Here is a 19,432-nt window from a genome sequence, read left to right as displayed (position 1 = left end):
TGTGCTGTCAAGTTGCTTGCAACTCATAGCGACCCAATGTACAAGAGCACTGAAACCCGGCTCTATCCTGTGCCAACCTTATGTTTCTCACACCTACCCCTCTTGTCCCAGTGACTGAATTAATCCATCTCATCAAGGGTCTTCCTCTCCTGTGCTGTCCCTCCACCCTCCCAAGCATGATGTTCCTTTCCAAGGACTGGTCCCTCTTTTAACATGTCCAAAGTATGTCAGACAAAACCCTAGAATCCTTGCCTCCAAGGAGCAGCCTGGTCTCACCTTCTCCAGGACGAACCTGTTTGTTCTCCTAGCAATAGTATATTTCACTCTCTCCTCCAGCACAACAGCTCAAAGGTATCAATTCTCTTTCTATCATCCCTAGTCATTGTCCAGCTCTCTGACATATAGTAAGCAATTGTGAAAACTATGGCCTGGATCAGGTGCACCTTAGTTTCCAGACAGACATTGTTGCTCTTCAGTACCATGACAGCAGACTTTGGCAATGCAATTCGTCTCTTGATTTCCTTGCTGCTGGTACCAAGATTGTTGATTATGGAGCCAACCAAACTAAAACTGTTAACAATCTCATTCTCTTCACCATCCATAGTCATGGTGCTAGTTGGCCCAGTGGTGAGAATCTTTGTTTTCTTGATGTTGAGCTTCTATCCATATTGAAGGCTGTAGTCCTTGACCTTCTGCAGTAAGAATTTCAGGTCCTCAGTTTCAGCAAGCAGGCCTGTATCATCTGTAAAACGCAGGTTTTTGATGACTTTTCTTCCAATCCTGATGTCACATTCCTCCTCATACAGCTAAGCCTCACGGATAATCTGTTCCGCATATAGATTGAAAAAGATATGGAGACAGAATACATCCCTGGTGTACACCCTTCCCAATTTTGAACCATGCAGTGACTCCTTGCTCTGTTCTGATGATTGCCTCCTGGTTCAAGTATAAGTTTCACATAAGCACAATCAAGTGTTCTGGGATTCCCATTCTTCTCAGTCAGCCACAGTTTGTTGTGATCCATACAGTCAAACGCCTTTCATAGTCAATGAAACACAGATATACATTCCTCTGGTATTCCTTGCTTTCAGCCAAGATTCATCTCACATTAACTAATATCCCTAGTACCACGACCTCTTCTAAACCCAGCCTACACATCTGGCAGTTCTCTGTTGATGTGCTGCCCCAGTCGCTTTTGGATAATTTTCAGCAGAATCTTGCTTGCATGTTTTACTTACTAACATAAAAAAAAAAATCCTATTGTCAGTATTGTCAGTACTCTTCTATACTGTCTTAGTCCTTTCTGGGCTGGCTTATTATTACTTGCTCACACTTCAACCCTGCTCAGTTCTCTGTGTCAGCCGGTGCCTGGTGGACAGAGCCCAGGGTCTCCAGTCTGCCCACACCTAGGTGAGGGCTGTGATGGTCTGAGAGAAGGTCTGCCTCAGAACGTCAAAAGAGGAGCCTTGGAGACAAGTTAGTTCAGTTTGTTGTTACTGTTCTAATGTGCTGTCGAGTCGACTGTAACTCATAGTAATCCTATGTACAATAACTGAAATCTACCTTATCCTGAGTCAGTCTCACTGACTCCAACACACCTGCCCCATTATCCCAGGCACTGTGTCAAGCCATCTCATCCGAGGTCTTCCTTTCTTTCACTGTCCCTCCACCCTTCAAAGCATGATGTCCCTCTCCAAGGATTGGTCTCCCCTGGCTCCATGCCCAAAATATATGAGACGGAGCTTCAAAATCTTTGTCTCCAGAGAACAACTTCATTTCACCCTCTCCAGGACAGACCTGCTCTCTTGGCAGTCCATGATATGTTCAATACTCTTCTCCAGCATCACAACTCAAAGGCATAAATTCTTCTTCTGTCATCCTTAGTCATTCATTGTCCAGCTTTCTGATTCATAGCAAGTAACTCCAAAGACTATGATCTGGATCAGGCACACCTTAGTCTCTAGACTGACATCGTTGCTCTTTAGCACTCTGAAGAGGTCCCTGAAGCAGACTTACTTGTTTTAAAAACAGACTGAGGTCCAAGAAGGAGAGGTTTTGGTTGGGGCTAGAAACTTTGGTGCCAGAAGTGGGACTGGACTTCAAGCCCCTGGCTCATGGTCTCTGCTGTTTTTTAAAAGACAAACAGCACAAAGATTGCCTAAAGACCAGAGCTCTCATTCCTTCTCTTTCCCTCTCACCTTTCTCCCTTCAGTTTTAAAGCTAGACCATTACCAGGGTCTTACTGGGCTTAATTGCCAGTGCAAGTAAGTTTTTAATGTGTTAGAAAACAGTACATTAGGAATTGCAGTTGTACTTCTCTTTCTGGCTCTGCAGGCAGGTGGTTCTCTGGGCCTCCGGCTCTTGGCAACAGTGAGGCATCAGCGAGCATGGCCTCTGGCATGGCTTGAAGTTATCAACTCAGCATCAGCCCTACTGTGCCAGCGTTTGGTCCTTAAGCCCAGCCTGGAGAGAGCTGTAACTCTGGGGAGGCCTTCGGAGCACAGGTATGCTGGGCAGCCTGGCTCTCAGGTGCTAGGTGAAGCTGGGTGCTCACAAGGCCTTCTCTCTGCCCTGCAACACCAGGGGTTTTAGAGCAAAGGATGCCAGACACATCCTTGCTCTGACCCCACCTGTCGTGCCCACAGCAGAATCTTCTCCTTCATACACTCTCATTTGGCGAAGTTCTTTTGGTCAAGCCTAAGGGCCACATGGGGGCCAAAGTCCCTTTTAAATCACAGATCCTGGGAACTGCTTACCTGGGCTTCCTAGAAAATCGATAGCTGGAAGAGCCAACATGAGATTGAAGGCTTAATAGAATCCACAGGGGTTGGTAGCTGCAGCCACATCGTGGGCTGAGCACAGTGCCTGGCTCACAGATGGTACTGGGACGTGAGACTCCGCACACACTCATCTGATAAATAATTGACTTCGAAGGAGCCCCCTGGAAGGTTGTGTTTGAATTTAGCTTCTGCTATGGGGCATGGAGAAGCTTTCTTTGCTTTTGTCTACTTTCACCAACTTCTTTCTTTTACTGAGATTCCTTGTGCCTCAGATTTCACTAGCAGAAGGTACAAGTATCCGTTGGTTCTTCTCAGCATGCTAGTGGAATTGGTTCGCTGCCCAGGTGGCCACGGTTAGTTCACTGCAAGGCAGGCCTCAGGGCACTGGGGCTTTACCGCTGTATCCACACATCACAGGCTCCTTCTTGCATTTTTGCGATTCTCCTCTATTAAAACTGCAGCATTTTTTAGTAATCTCATTTTAGAGAAACAAAACCTCTTAAAAACACAGAACAAAAGCTCTCTGTGTGTGAGTGGCCTAGGTGCTCGGCTCAGGCAGCACCAGGCACAAGTGAGGGTCTGTGGTCAGCAAACCGTAACACCCACGGGTAGTGCTTTTCTCATTTTGTGACCCCTGCCTTGTTTTGCACCCAGATGGTTTCAGTTTTCGTGCTCGACACTCAAGAATTTTGTTATGCTTCTTATGTGAATGCATCTGTAAGATTAGGCTGTGGGTAACATCACGCAAAGTTCTTGAGAAAAATCTGATAGAAAATAGATTTTTTTCAAAGAGGGAGACTATGTACTTAATCCTAAAATGACAGCATATTCTGCTGCTTCTCATACTCCCTTCCTTACTCACCAAACTGGAAAGCTAGAGGCTTTAAGGTAGTTTGTGGTGGAGGGGCACAGAGGAGAGAGGGACCTGCACACACAGGCGCCCCTAGCAGAGGCCCCGCTCTGTAACCAGCTCCTATAGGTGAGTTGGCTTTTCAGACAGGCTGAACTATATGAGGCTGTTGATACCAGAGCATTTTTGATTTGCCAAGAGGCCATTATGATTCCACCTAATAGCTAAAGATTGTCTGATCATTAAAATACACATTTTAAAATTTATATAGTTAAAAATGGAATTTTATAGATATCACAGTAGTCTTTTCCTTTAGGATTTCTTCAAATCTATGTAAGATACAGCTCCTGTCAAGTGGCTCTGGAGCTTTTGGGGGTTTCTTTGTGTTTTAACAGTCCAAGGTAAGAAAGCACTAAACCTGACATTGGTATCACTGGAAAAAATATTTAAGATCCACATCTGACTCGGAACCTGTCAAATGGTTTGGCTGGATGCTACAAAGTAGCTTTAAATGGAAATGTGCCAATTTTAAAATTTGCCATTACAGACCTCGCCAGCCTCTGGTTCTGACGCCATGAGTGCACTGAGTCTGGTACTGCCTTTCCTGCCCCGTCCAGAGGCGATGTGGGACAGCAGGCTCCCGTGGGGGCATGGCTTGGTGTCTAAACAAGCTGATGGTGGCTCATGGAAGGATGGCCCTCATGGAACCACAACACAGGTGATCACAAGCACAACACAGAACAGTTCAGCTGGGTACCTTCCTCTCGCCACAGAATGTTTGCAACTGCAGTTGATGGAGAATTGGCACGTGGTTGAGGGAAGGAGAGAAGAAAGCAATGTCAAAACCATTGTTGTGGTGATTCCGCTGATGGACATATTGGTACAGAACTTCATAGTTTATAAAACAGGCACCACTCTGCTTAACAAATAGTCCTTGACAGGAGCAGAGCTCAGGAGATGAACAAATGCTTCCAGGTCTCAAGATCAGGCCCTAAGACCACAAAAACTAATGGCATTTCCCATGTTTGGCTGACAGCAAAGAGTGAATAGCATCTCTTACAGGCTTCCTGGACTATTTCCAGGAGAACTTGGCTTTTCCCACTAGGGATTCAGAAACTCCCTAGGAAGAGCATCGGCCATATTTTTATTTTATTTTTTAAATTATTTCCCTTCATGATAAATATTTTTCCTGGAGTCACTCATCAGAGGAAAAGGATTGTGACCAGGAATCCTGCCCATGAAACCACACCTGCAGGCCCTTCCGAGGAGGTGCAGTTACAGGCAGAGCGTCCTGAATGCGCAGGTGGGCTGTTATCCCACAGGCCAGCTCATGGGGCACCTTGGGTGGCAGTACCTGGTGGGAGGCCCCGGTGAGGGATTTTGTGCATGAAAGACAGAGGCTCAGGTCACAGAGTAGGCAGGTGGCAGATAAGATTGGGATGGTCATTGTGGTCCTTGGCCCTCTCTACTGCCTCAAGGGCTTCCTTTGCCTAGTTTGGTCTACAGTCATCTAAATGATTCCATCAAGAGAGTCCTGCTCACCCCCAGGTACCCTGTGTCCCTATCTTTGTGCACAGAAATACCTGGAGTCTACCTCCATTTTCAGGGATTTATGATTGGTAGGTACAGCCCTGTCCAGTGCTATTTCTTGCCACCCAGCCTCTTCATCGCCATTTAACTCACGGGTCTTTCGAGCAGAGTCTTCAATGAAGAGGGAAGAGATGTCTTCATCCACACCCACTTCATTTTTGGCAATACAGGTGTATGCGCCGGTGTCCTCATAGCGAACACTGCCGATGTGGAGTTCACTCCCATTGGCTGCAGAAAGGACAGTGCTCAGGGTGCGGGTGGCCTGCTGAGCTGGAGGCCCCATCCCTCCCTCTGCAGTCTCTTCAGGGGCCCTGTGGGTATACTGGGATTGAAAACTGGCAGGGAAGCTGGTGCATGCCCAGGAAGGGCTGGTACAGCAGAAATACACTGAGTGAGACCAGGGTGGAAGATAGCTGCCCTCAGAAATCCTGTGTGGGCCCAAAGATCAGAAGATGTTAGGGGAACACTTGTTCACTCCCAACATGTCTGGCCTGGAAAGGAATCATGGCCCTGGCTCCCATTCCTGGGGAAGGCTCCCATTCCTGGGGAATGGCTTTCCATTCAGCTGGAAAGTTGATGGGGCTGGTATTAAAGGCACTGATGGTAGGGGAGTCTTACCTAGGAGAGAGAGCTGTTTAGACATCTGAGTTGAGACATTCATTCCATTTTTCAGCCAAGTGATTCTGGGCATGGGAATGCCTTCTGCATGGCATCTCAGGCTGGCCGCCACCCCGGGCTCCTGTGCTTGGGTCTCTGGGTAGACTCGGATGACAGGTGGAACTGTGGGTGAGAATCAATGCTAGTAAGGGGAGGGCCAGCCCCGAGAGCCTGCCTCCAAGGGGTGAACCCACGAGGGGACTCTGACATTCTCTTCTTACCCAGCTTACAGGGATCCTGTTTGGCAACTTAAGCTCTAGAAGAAAGGGCTATAAAATGGATTACAGGCAATAAACATGTCAAGGCTTTCATCAAGCCATAATTCGTGGCTTTCATCATTATCCTAAATATAATCAGAAAGACATCCAAATATTTAATGCTGTTCAGCTGCTACATGTAAAGAGCAACAGCCACAGAAATTTATTTCTGAAAGAGTAAAATCCAGATAGATGATTTCTGTTATGGGAAAGCCATTGGACAGGGGCTTAATTTCTTGCAGTAAGTGCTTAACAAAGCATTTATGGGCGCTGACTGGCAGGGCCACTAATTACACCATTGCTCCAGGCAAGGCCATTGATTTTCCACTGGCCACTTTTTATTTCTCCACTTCCTTCCTGGAACATGGGTGAAAGGCGAGGCATGCCCTGTGTGACTTTAGTGTGACCTAGTTGTGGTCCCTAGTGGTCAGGTTCAGGGCTGGGCATGCAGCCCAGTGCACAGGCCAGGTGAGTCCGGGTGGGCCAGGCTTCTGCTCCTTCCATAGCGCTCTGGCCTTTCCCTCACAGGCTGTCGGAGGGAGACAAGCCTGGAAGAAGTGAGGCTTGTCCTGGAGGATCTTCCTCTCCCCATCTTGTGTAATGGGGTGGGGGTGGGGGGAAGTGATCAATTTCAATTGAGTTGAGGTCTCCACAGAAATCAGGGAGTGTCTGGGTGATGTAATGTAATGTACTTAATTGCTAACTAAAAGGCTGGAGGTTCGAGTTCACCCACGTGCACCCATAAAAAGATCTGGTTATCTATTTCAAAACATGAGCTGTTGAAAACCTGATGGACCACAGTTTACTCTGATGCACATGGAGTTATTAATATGTTTCACTCTGTACACTTCCAAAGCAGGATTTATGAGAACATAAAGCAGCAGCCCTGGTGGTGCAGTTGTGAGGTGCTTGACTGCTAACCACACTGTTCAAACCTACTTCCTTCTGTAAAGATTTACAGCCTTGGAGACCCTACGAGGCAGCTCTGTTCTGTCCTGTAAGGCCAATTAGGAGTTGGAACGGACTTGAGAGAAGCGGGGTAAAGACTGTAGGAGAGTAAGCAAAATGAAAGCCTCGCATGTGGGAGACGACGTCTTCCTCAAGTGGGCCACTGTGCTTTCTCAGCTATCTGGATGTTCTTGCAGTCGAAAAAAAGAAGTGCTTTAGAAGAAGATTTTTCTTAGGACCAGACTGTAGAAGAAATTCATACTTAATGCAGGAGGAGGCTTTGCTGTTGACCCTGACATCTAAGCAAGGCAGCAGAATTCTAGCCATTTGTGCGTGGGGTGGGGAGTGGGCAGGGGACTGAAGCTGAACTTCACTGCTTCATTGTCAGACATAGATTTTACTAATGATACCAAAAGATCTCAGTGTGTGTGTGTTGGGAGGGTTGAACAGAAGAGAAAGCTGACCCAACACCCAGCAAAGAGCTTGCTCCAACCTTCCGAGTGATCCAGAGCTGTTTTAAAAATCTGAGTTTAGAGGCATCTTCGGTCAAACCACACCACAGTAATAAAATGTGGGCTCCTTCTCCACTTTTCTTTGTTTAGTTCTTTTGGAGAGTAGAAAGGTGCGGTGGAAAGGCTTGTTATGATCCTGCCACTTGGGACAGATGAAGTGAACGGGGCTCTGCTTGAGACACTTCTGGAGGGATGTCAAGGACATAAAAATGTGTCTTTCTTCTCTGGCTTCTCTTAATCCAGAGGAAAGAAAGAGTAACTTATTTAAAAGAGGTCCCTACCCTCTCTGTATTGGTGAAGGGTAGAACAAGGTTCAAGTCAAAGAAATGCTAGAATTTTGTTCTTAGGAAGCTTTAAGTTCAGAACACAGGGGTAGAATATGGGGACCTAGAGCACTGGTTGGAGGTAAGAGAATGCCCAGCATCTCAGGGTAGGCGTGGTTAGGACTTTGGGGCTTAAACTTCGGTTCTGACTAGATCAACATTTTATAATTACAAACCCAGGACCTCTGGTGGCATAGTGGCTAAGGAGTTGAACTGCCAACCCAAAGGTGCACAGTTTGAATCTACCAGCTGCTCTGAGGAAGAAAGATGGGCTGTCTCTTCCTATGGGCAGTCTTTTCCAATGGAAACCTTCTGGAGGGTCAGCTGTGAGTAGGTACTGATATGAAGACAACGAGTTAGTGGGTTTTTTGTTTTTTGACTTAGCAACTACAAAATAAATGTAAAGAAAGAAAGTGGGAGGGAGAAAACAGTACAGAGGAAAAAAATGGTTCAAATCCAAATTTCAAAGAAAGCAATAGAATTGATAACTCATAAAAGTCAATGAAACAAATTACTGGCAGGGAGCTCTGGTGGCCTAATGGCAAGAAGCTGCACTGCAATCCCAGAGGTATGGGGTTCAAATCCACCAGATGCTCCGCTGGAGAAAGAGTGGCAATCTCCTCCTGTACCTGTCAGATCTGTTTTGATGGTATGTACACACACACACACACACACTTAAAAAAAACCCACCCAAATTACTGGCATGTTTGAGCAGCTGAAAAGAGAAAATAATAGAGGGGCATCATTTAAAAAATGGTAACTGATTTTGTTTGACCATATGTAATAAATGTGGGAATATCAATGAAATTAATCCTTTAAATGAAACCTTTAAATAATAAAGGTTTTTATTATAAAAAAACCTTATTATAAAAACCTGCTGAATAAAGAGCAGTTGGAAAATGTTCTAAAAGTCAAAAGCACTGGTCTAGTTTTATAGGGAGTTCTTTCATCCATTCAACGAGTGGATAATTCTTAGATTCTAGAACAGAGAAGATATTCCAAATTATACTATGAAGCTAATAAAACTCAGACAAAAACCCAACAAAGAAAGCACGAAAAATGTGACTAGAGACCTACCTCATTACAGCGAGGGAGACCGAAATCCCAAGTAAAATATTAGCAGATCAAATCTAGCATGGTATTGAAAGAATATACTGTGACCAAGTGTAATATGTTTCACTGACTAAATATTAGGAAATCTATAATTAATCATATCTGAAGTCAAAGGCAGTCAAAGGAAAAAAAAAACCCCATTTGATTTTCTTGCTAGACGCTGAAAAGGTCTTTGAAAAAAAAACCCTCAAACTCTTATTTCTTGGGGAAGAAATATAATCTCTTAATAAAATAGGCACAGAATGATATTTTCTTTATACCTTAAAGAACATCTCTATAAAAAAGAACAAATAGCGCCATTCTTTTAAGAATAGTGTAACATTAAGTCAGGGAAAAAGGAAAAAGAAAGAGGGAAGGAGGCAAAATTAGACTCTCAATATTATATTGGGTATTGTCAACAGAAGGCAAGAAATGAAAAGTAAAACCATTAAAAAGATGGAGAAAAAGGCTATTTTACCTGGCCTCCTCCAGACAATGAACCAAAGAGTAGCAAGGATTAGGAAGTGAGTACATTAATGTGGTCAGCCCCTAAACCATGCCAATTTACACCAGCAATGTACAAACAAATGTAAACCAAAAAAATTTCTAACCATTGCCAACGAGTTGATTCTGAAATGAAGGAAATGGTGAGATTTCACTGAAGGCATTAAAAAAAAAAAAAGAGATATGAATTGGTTGAATTGGTAGGTGTATTCTTGGACAGGAAGACTTAACATTGTCAAGAAACATGGTATTCCAGATTAAGCCATAAAATTTAATCCATACCAATCTATTGGTGGGGTTTGACAAAACTCTTCTAAAATTTCTCTAGAAGGAAAAATGTGTAAGAATAGCTGAGGACAAAAAAATATTTTTTTTAGCACATTTCATATGCTTATTGACCATTTGTGCATCTTCTTTGGTGAAATATTTGCATTATACTTTTTTATTATGATGTAAGTGAAAGATTACAAATATTTACTGTGTTTTCAACCAGTCACATACATTTTGTTCCTTGCATGCTCAAATGAAATGACACACAACAATACGCCAGTATAATATAGTACTCTCCTAAGGAGCTCTGGTGGCCTAGTGGCAAGAAACTGCCTTGCAATCCCAGAGGTGTGTGGTTCGAATTCACCAGATGCTCTGCTGGAGAAGGAGGGACAATTTCCTCCAGTACCAGTCAGATCCGATTTGAAGGTACACACACACATGCACACATAAAATAAAATAGAAAAAATAAAGTACTCTCCTTGTATACAATTGTTTTCCAAAGGGAACATCTCAAATGCTGGGAAACTTAGGATGGTGCTGCTCTTAGGTGCTCAGTGTGGCGGAAGTCACAGGATAGGAGGAGAGGGAAGGGGAGAGATCTGGGAAGGACGAGGCAGGCACCACCTTAATGTCTAGGTTGCTTTTAAGAAGCTCTGCCAAGTCAAAGCAACACTGCCAACACTTATAAAATGCCAACCAAGTGTTGGGCATTACAGACTCAAGAGTGAATGAGGTAGCCTCAGTGCCGACCTTCATAAAGTCTTCCGCCTGGGGGAAAGGTGATAAAACACTTATCTTAAAAGGGCAATGAGTAATATCAGAAGCAATTTCTACCTAGTGACGAGGTGGCCTGTCAAGGCTTTGGTAGCATGGAGGAAGCAGCACCCAGAAAGACTTCCCATTCTCCACAAAAATCACAAAAGGAATGCTAAAGTCTCTGACTCCTGTGGTGTGTGCCCCTTTTTGTCTGGAGAGCGTTTATCCAGTGAATTGGGGATTGAGAAACATGTCTGGCCCTAATTTTGGATTCTGTCTCCTTGGTAAAAATGACCAGTGGTCAGCATCTTCTTTGAAGACTGGCCTGTGCCTCCATCTGTGATTTTGACAATAATCCTGTGGTCCCGACATGTTTTCAAATTTGAATAAACAGCTGAATTACCTGGAGAGCTAGTTACAACCACATTGCTGGGCTCTACCCCCTAAGGCTCTGATTCAGGAGATTCTGGATCAGGCTGGAGAATTTGATGTCTAACAAGTTCTCAAAAGGCACACTGAGTCAGCTCTGACAGGGAGGCTCCTGCAACAACCCGCTCACTTAAAAGTGTGTGCTGCTGTTAGGTGCTCTGACTCAGTCCTGACTCAGAGGCACCTTGATTACAACAGAAGGCACCTGGGCCCCCACAGCAGGGATCTGAAGACTGTTCACATGTGCTGAGTGTGGGACACATCCTTTCCTGGCCGTGAGGTCTCATATCTCAGACCAAACCTTTTAGGATCATCTTTGACTTTCTCGCCTCCTTTTCACAATGTCCCTTTCTCTGTAAGGCCTTCTCTTGCCATCCTCTCCAAACCCGCCACCTTTGACCTCTTACTCCTCTTCTGCTCTTGATTTTTTTCTTTTAGCACCTTCCCACCTCCCCCTGTCATGTTCCACAAAGGCAGAGATTTTTGTCTCTTCACTGGTGTTTCCAATGCATAGGCCAGCATTTGGTGTGTAGAAGAAACTCAATAAATACTTGTTGAATGAAGGAAGAGATGATGTAATTGGAAACTTGAAGGAGGAAGTGGAATTGGTCAGAGACTGGGAATGGGGAATGTGTAGGGGAAACAGAAAAGTTCATTGCTGTCAGAGTGTAGGAGGAAAATGAGGAGGGTAGCAAGATTTGAGGCTCGGAGGTGGGCAGGATCCATATCACAGTCTATGTGTGCGTGCATGTGTGTAACTATGACCATTATGCATGTTCAGGGATTTGGACTAATAAAGAAAGGAATGGGAACCAGTGTGCCAGACTCCTCTCCTGTTTTTGAGTAATACAGAGGAAGCTGAACAAGCACAGACAGACCAGCAGCAATAGAAGAGGGCTAGGCATCCTGGGTATGAATGTTCTGCATAAAGTAGTCTGTTATGTAGCAGACAAGTCCCAATGCACTGAGACGGTTTATCATAGAAGCCTGTCATGCTCGGAACTGCCTGCACCAGGCAGAGGATTAAAGAGACTCACATTGGGTTGTGATAAACTTGATGAAGGGAACACCAGTAAAAGCATGTGAAAAAGTATACTGCACCGTAGGGTGGATACTGCCCGAGGTGTGATGAGTGTCCCCTGAGCCTGCGCCGAGGTAGGGAAGGCTCTGAAGGAGTACTGACTATGCCCCTCCCCAGCCCCTCCTCATGCAGTCAGCGCTGGGGCTTCTGTGTGGGCCTCTGGATCTAGCCTCCTTCTACTCAGGTTTGGGTCTCTAACGGGAAAGAAGAGAGCCCCTAGACAGCAGATTTCCCCAATGCAGCAAATAATTTTTTGGATTTCATGGATGCTGGTTGTGGATCCAATTAAAATGAAATAATTGACACCTTCAATCTTTTCTCTATCTATCATGATGTTGCCTGCTACTCCAGCGGAGGGAATTTTTGTTTCTTGATGTTGAGATGTAATCCATGTTGAAGACTGTATGTAGCCTTTGATCTTCTGCAGTAAGTACTTCAAGCCCTCTTCCCTTTCTTCAAGCAAGGCTGTGTTATTTTGCATAATTCTGGTTCTTAACCAGTCTTCTTCCAATACTCATGTCACATTCTTTTTTCAAATTGTCCATTTTCTTGAATTATTTGTTTGGTATACATATTGAATAGGTATGGAGAAAGGATACAATCCTGATGTACACTTTTCCTGATTTTAAGCTATTTAGAGTTTTTCTGTTCTGTCAGGGAAAGCACTTTTTGGTGCTAAAGAGCAATGATGTCAGTTTAAAGACTAAGGTGTATTTAATCCATGTCATGTTATTTTCAATTGCTTCCTGTGCATCTGAAAGTTGGAAAATGAACAAGTATGAACAGAAAAGAATCTGTGCTTAGGAGTTGTGGTGTTGGAGAAGAGCGCTGAATATCTCATGGACTGCCGAAAGAACAAACAAGTCCTCGGAATAAGACCTCACGCTGGGAAAAATGGAGGGTCAGCAAGAGAGAAGGCCCTCAATGAGAAGGATGGACACAATGAGGGTAACAATGTTGAGCAGGATGGAGCAAGGTTCCGATCTGTTGTCCATGGGTTCCTGTGAGTCACAGTCAGCTGGGTGGCACATAACAGCAGCAACAACATCAGGTTGGGTAGTTCTGAGAACCTTGGGCAGGGCGGCATCTTCTGCTGTGTCTCTGAAGTTTCCAGTGCTCTTAGCCCCTTCAGCATGAGCCCGCTACCTTAGGTGAAATACTGAGAAAGTATTCAGAATTCCCTGGGTGGAATGCACTTGACTACTCACCAAAAATTTGGTGGTCCAACCCCACATGAGGTGCCTTGCAAGAAAGGCTTGCTGATCTTTCCCCAAAGGCCTGAGCCTTTAAAACTCCTTGGGGACATGTGCTCCTTTGGAGTGGCTGGGAGTTGGAAATGACTGCACTGGAACTGGTTCCCTGGTGGGGCTAGGATGTTTTTCAGGTGGTGGCAACTGTAGTAACTCTCTGCCAGCAACGTGGCGGATACGCAATGGTCTATTTTAGCTGCATCTCCTCTCTTCCTTTTTTGTGTGTTAGTCTGCATACTAAAAATCCTTTCAAATTAATATATCCCAGGTAAACATATTCTCTTTTTTTTGTTTTCAATTTGCAAAAGCTTCAAGTGAAAACATTTGAATACATAACACAAAAGCCCATTTTCTTTGGGCCACATTGATCATTCTCAAGGTGAAAGGCAGCATAAATATGTCCTTATGTAAGAGGTGCCATCACAAAAGTACTAAGCAGGTGTAATAAACAGATTTAGGAGATTATGGTGTTTTAGGGAAGGCATCCCTGTCTGCATGAACTGTGGGGAGTTTGAGGGTATTTTTAATTTACTGGATTAATCATTTACGTCTGAAGCACTTGCTCCTTCCTATGAAGGCAATGTGGGAAGTTTTGGGGGTGTGTGTGATAAATCATGTCAGTGTCTGGGCCTCATCTCCGGGCAGCCTGATCTATGGGAAAGTTACACTAACAGTTTGAGGGAAGCAGGAGCCACCAGCAATGGCTTTCCTCATGTGACCAGGTCAGAGCAGAGTCCTGGGTGGAGAAGCCCCAGAAGATAGTGGCCCAGCCTATGATGGTGAATGGGGTCCATGAAAGCCCAGGAAACAATTGTGTTGTTGCTGGTGCCATTGAACTCCAACTCTAGACGCCTGGGTTTTATTCTTGACTTGGCAAGTCTCTCTAGGACCTGATTTTCCCATCAGCACTATGGCCTGGTGGCTCTCTGAATGACCACCAGCCTAGACCATCTGTGCCAGCCAATATGGTTAAGTGTGGATTCATCCACAAGCCAACACCTCCCCCATGTCCACCCCACCTGGGATTCTGAATGGTGTCTTGTGCTAAGGCAGGAACTACTTCTGTTATTCTGGATTTTACAGGAGATGTTACTCACTTGCCTATGACAGCATGCCAAGGGCAGACAGGCTCCAGGATGTGAATCCAGGACTCTCTAACTCCAGATTCCTGTCTTAAGTCTTTGCACAGACATGCTGCTAAGTCTGGTTTGCACCACACCCAGAATGGGATAGTCCTTGCGCAGTTCCTGCTCCCATATTATAAAAGTATTTCTAACTTTTGGGCCTAAGCCCAAATTTGTAGCTGCAGAATTGATTCTGCTTCGAAGTCACACTCACTATTGGACAGAGAAGAACTGTCCCATCGGAGGCTGCAATCTTCATAGAAGCAGACAGACTGTCATGCCTTTTTCCTATGGAGCAACTGTTGTTGGGAGGTGCCATCGAGTTGAGTATGACCATAGTGACCCTACAAACAACGGATATGAACCCTGACCCACCCTGTGCCAGCCTCACCATCTCGGATCTATTTGAGCCCACTGTTAGAGTCGCTGTGTTGATTTATCTCATGGATCGTCTTCCTCTCCGCCTTTCTAAGCATGATGCCTTTTCCCTAGGAATGGCCCCTCAGGAAAGCTGTGACCAGCCAGGGCCTCTCTCTACCTTCATGGTCTACCCCTTCCTGTCTTCCCTTTGACTGAGGAGAAGAGTTTGAAGAAAAGACAGGGGACTTTACTTCTGGTTTGCCTGTCCCGTGAGCTGTCTCAGCTCAGTAAACTGCTCACCCTCTGCCAGGCCATGAGAGGACCAAGACACACTGCTGGGCAATGGGATCTCATTGTACCTGATCTGTTTTTGGCCATCATTCATGTTTTTGGTTCATGTTTGGGATGGATGGAGAAAAGGAACAAATGACACAGATGAATTTGTTACTGCCACTCTCAGCTTCTTCACAAGACTCCTTAGCAAGGCAGCATTTCCTCTGTGCTGAGCACTCACACACCCTTTCCGGGTCCTCCCGCCTGAAGGCTAACCATCCTTTAGCACCAGACTCTGTTCATCACCTCTGGGAGCCCACACCGCACTGGCGTTGGTGCAGCTGTTTGCTGAGTCCTATCCGGAGCCAGATTCCAGGACCCACGCTGCTCAGCAACTGTCCTATGAGGGCAGGTGGGACCTTACATGCACGGCCCTGGCTCTTGCTCCGGCTCTCACTAGGCCAGCTGTTTCTGGCCAGGCCTGAGCTTAGCACAAGGAACAGAGGCAAACAAGGCAGTGCAGCTACCCTGTATCCCCCGAATGTGCAACCCAGATCCATTCAACAAACATCTGCTGACGGGCCACCTTTGTATCTCAGCTTAAAATTCATGGCCATCGAGTCAGAACCAACTCATAGCTGACCCTCCAGTGGGTTTTCAGAAGCTGTCAGTCACACTGGAGTGAGGTGACTGTCCATCTTTATCCCGAGGGGCAGCTGGTAGATCACACATCTGGATTTCCCAGTAGGAATAGCGCAATGCTTTGGCAGTGCCAGCTTCAGGAACCTGGGACTTGGAGTCAAGACCTGCTCTGCCAGTTACTGTGTGGTATGGACTATTAACCTCTCTGAGTCCTGATTTACACATCTGTAACATAACTATGTTCCCTAGTGAGAATTCAGTAAGTGTTCCTTGCTAAACCATTAAGTGTATCTTTTATATAATCCCGTTTTCAACAGTTTCCCAAATATTTATATCTTTCTTTTCTCTGTAGCTAATATAGTAAGTTTAACTTCTGAGATATTTTGAAAAATCTCCCTTTTGTGACCCCAGGTCATCCATCGTTGACCTTATGTCCTCTGAAGGAAATGAATGCCTTCCTTTACTATGACACTCCCACGAGGGTGCTTATTAACACCCAAGGGTCCTGGCGTCAGTCAAGCCCAGGTACTTCCTGGGTTCCTGTAGTCAGGGCCACCAGATGGACTAGCCCAGTCATCGAGGGACTGAGCACAACCAGGTGATTAAATGAGGGAGAATCAGAGTGCACAGAGGCCTAGTGTGCTTCCTCCGACTCTCCTGATAGCCCTTTGGCTAGAAGAGAAATCGTTAATGTGAAAGCAATTAGGAATAGATCTCAAGTGGCCTCTTTCTGGGTCTCAGGGGGAAGGTTCTTGCTCTTTGTTTAGACTCTGACTGGTCAAGAGCAGCCTCTTCACTGGAGATTACACATTCCTTCTGGGCTCTTGGTGTGAAGATGGTGGCGGGAGATTGTAAACAGAACTCGTCAACGTCCACTATGCAGCCCGCTTCTCACCTGGAGGGAGAAGTCTGTCTCTAGTTTTGGGCCTATAAACATCTTATGGCATATTCCTGGAATTCAGCACTGCAAGTGAGGGGCTAGTTCTATTCACATCATGAACTCAGAATTCTGGGGGACACGCCCCCTTCTGGCATTGTCCCTCATGTATCTGCAAAGGTCCTTCCAGGAGCTTAGAACATCGACAAGTTCTTACCTGTGAGCTCCTCAGGCTCCTTGGCAGGTGGCTCCCCCCACCCCCAAAGATCTACTTTTGAGGAAACAAAGGAGACCCTGGCTTTAGCCTTCCTTTTGCTCTTGATTCCTGTGAAGTGGGGGCAGGATGGGGCTGGGCTAGGATGGGCTGAGAAACTTGCCATAATTCTTGATTTTACTTTTCTAGGTTTGTCTTAGAGAGTGCTGGTGGTCTAGTGGGAAGATGCTGCACCATAATCCTTCAGGCATGCAGTTCGAATCCACCAGCTGCCCCGTGCCTCTGAAAACCTGCTGGAGAGTCAGCTGTGAGTAGGTTCTGAATCAATGACACACAGCAGGCTTGTCTGAGAATCTGAGGGCTTTGGAGAGAGCTGCTTGGAGTTATGGCCCTTGTCACCCATCCTCACTATTCTGTCACATGGCTAGTTTGTAAATGATGTAGGCCTCTCTCACTGCAGAGGAAGATCTTAGGAGCAAATCCTGGAGTAGGACCTAGACACAACCACTTGCTATGCACTCAGATTCCCAGCCTGGGATGGCTCCCTCAGGAGTGTAAGAACTGGGAACCTTTGGGTTAATTCTGTGAAATACAGAGTCGTTGTCAGATACCTGGATTCACGCCAACAGTGAAACTCAGATGCTTAGGTCACATCCCAGCTTTAGCTAATCCCTAATAAAATGTGACTTAGGTGTACATGGGGGACTCTGGTGGTGGAGTCCATGGGGAGCTGTGTTGCTATCGCAAAGGTGGGCCCTCTCTAGCAATTCCAATCCACCAGTAGGCTTCCCTGTGAAAAAGATGGGCAATCTTCTCCTGTGCAATGTTCAGCCTCTTAAAAACCTGCTGGAGCCTTACTTCCCTAATAAACTCTATCATCTTGGGGGGAAAAAAACCAACCCAAAACAGAAAATGAAACAAACATGCTGGAGGGTCAGTTATAAATAAGTTCTGACTTGATGGCAACAAGAGAATGACCAAGAAGCATATATGAACACAAAACCTCTAAAACATCTTGTGAGGGAGATGCAGGGGCAATCTGAATGTACCCAGTTGTCCTTAAACAATGTGCCACCCTGAATCCCAGAGATGAGCAAAGCTGAACATCACGATATAATAATTGTCAACACCTTATTTGCTTTCTACTCTGAGCCGCAGCTTCGACCACCAGCCCGCACAGGACTCAGAGGGCTGGCATGGAGCTGCCACCCTTTCCCTTGGTGCGTGAACGTCGTGCGTAGGGCTGCTCTGACGGGAGTACTGCAGGCTGGGCTTGGTGAGATGAGTAGTTTCACTGGGGGGACTGATACACTATGTGAGTATGGTCTGCAGTCACACTGTGGCTTGTTTGAAAGCAGTAGTGGGCAGGTGGAGATGGCAGCAGTGGGGCCCACTGGTCCAGGGGCCCAGTGATAGCTCCTCTACAAGCTGCAAAACCTCAGGTAAGGCATCTTACCTAGAACTCAGCCACTAACAGGGAGAATTCATGTGCCAGGCCTTCGCACAGTGATCAGCCAAAGTGCTCAGAGAACATGGGCTGATACTTGTATGTAATGAATGTTGTAATAGGAAGGGAGAGAATTTTTCCAGGCAGCTAGGAGTCAGGGCAGAGCAGGGGCAGGGAGGAGCAAAGAATCCCTCGCGAGCCTGCTCGGTTCTGGTCTGGGTTGGCTGGAGATGAAGCTCATTGAGCTTCTTGGGGAGGATAATGGGAGCAAGTTCTTATTGGAGGAAATGAGAAACACCCCCAACCTGAACAAATGATTCTGCTTCTCACTTGATGCAGAAATCGCCATTGTGTGTGGCTCGTCAATGCCGCCCACTTCTCAGGGTACAAGCCACACTCTACAGTGTCTTGCTGGGGCCTCGGCTGCTAGGCGAGACACACCTGCATGACCTCTCCTTTGGCACATGGAGTCATTTTACCAGAGGCGGCTTTGGGGAGTCCACGTTGACAGACATTGGTCTTTCCCCCACCATTTCCCATGACTTATGAAGGAGATGAGATCATTTGGGGTAAAGGCGTTATCTCTAAGAAGACAACACAGGATGGGACAAGGGTTGCTTCGAGCAGCATTTGGGTACCATTTTGAGGGAATGACATGCATGGAGCCATTTACTAACCATTCACCTGCAGGACGTGGGTCTGGAATAACTCCTCGTGGCCAGAGGCGTGGCAGGTGTAATTGCCCATGTGGATGGTGGTCACCTTGGTGATGTACAGGGAGTCATCCTCGCCGAAGTCCTGCATGAGCAAAGAACACAATGAGACCAATCTGATGACACAGTCAAGCAGGCTGGGACGGGCAGTCATGCCCTGCGGATTGCCAGCAAAGCAGAAATTCTGCAAAGGATTTCCATTCCACTGATCCCTTTCCTCCAACCAGAACTGCCAACAGGGTGGTTCTGCCTCTGCAGATGAGACACCAACTATTTTACACTTTGCTGGATCCTGAACATCCTTTAAAAGCTTTGTTCATATGACACCTCCACCATGAAGCCCTACTTGAACACCCCTCAGTATATATGCTCTCTCTCCATTTTAGCTAACTTGACCTGTTCTCTTCTTATTCCTCCTGCTAACTGTGGTGATCTAGAGATTTTACCCACTTAATAAGCTGCTTTGTTTCTGAAGACTTA

The 19,432-nt window shown here is 45.9% G+C and overlaps 1 protein-coding gene across 1 annotated transcript in view; it reads right to left on the bottom strand.

The window, feature by feature from the left end:
• FSTL4 (follistatin-like 4) overlaps positions 1 to 19,432 on the bottom strand; it is a 628,064-nt gene that overhangs the window by 34,716 nt on the left and 573,916 nt on the right. Inside the window, exons 7-10 of the mRNA XM_006888071.1 lie at positions 18,917 to 19,037; positions 5,839 to 6,000; positions 5,314 to 5,448; positions 4,388 to 4,414 (exon numbers count right to left, since the gene is read on the bottom strand). Coding sequence (XP_006888133.1) covers positions 4,388 to 4,414; positions 5,314 to 5,448; positions 5,839 to 6,000; positions 18,917 to 19,037 — 445 coding nt within the window. The remainder of the gene's footprint in view (positions 1 to 4,387; positions 4,415 to 5,313; positions 5,449 to 5,838; positions 6,001 to 18,916; positions 19,038 to 19,432) is intronic.

This window comes from Elephantulus edwardii, unplaced genomic scaffold (assembly GCF_000299155.1).
Source record: "Elephantulus edwardii isolate Elephantulus edwardi_28Jun2011 unplaced genomic scaffold, EleEdw1.0 scaffold00064, whole genome shotgun sequence".
NCBI lineage: Eukaryota > Metazoa > Chordata > Mammalia > Macroscelidea > Macroscelididae > Elephantulus > Elephantulus edwardii.
Note: the sequence above shows the minus strand (reverse complement) of the source record. Positions and strands in the feature narration are given on the sequence as shown.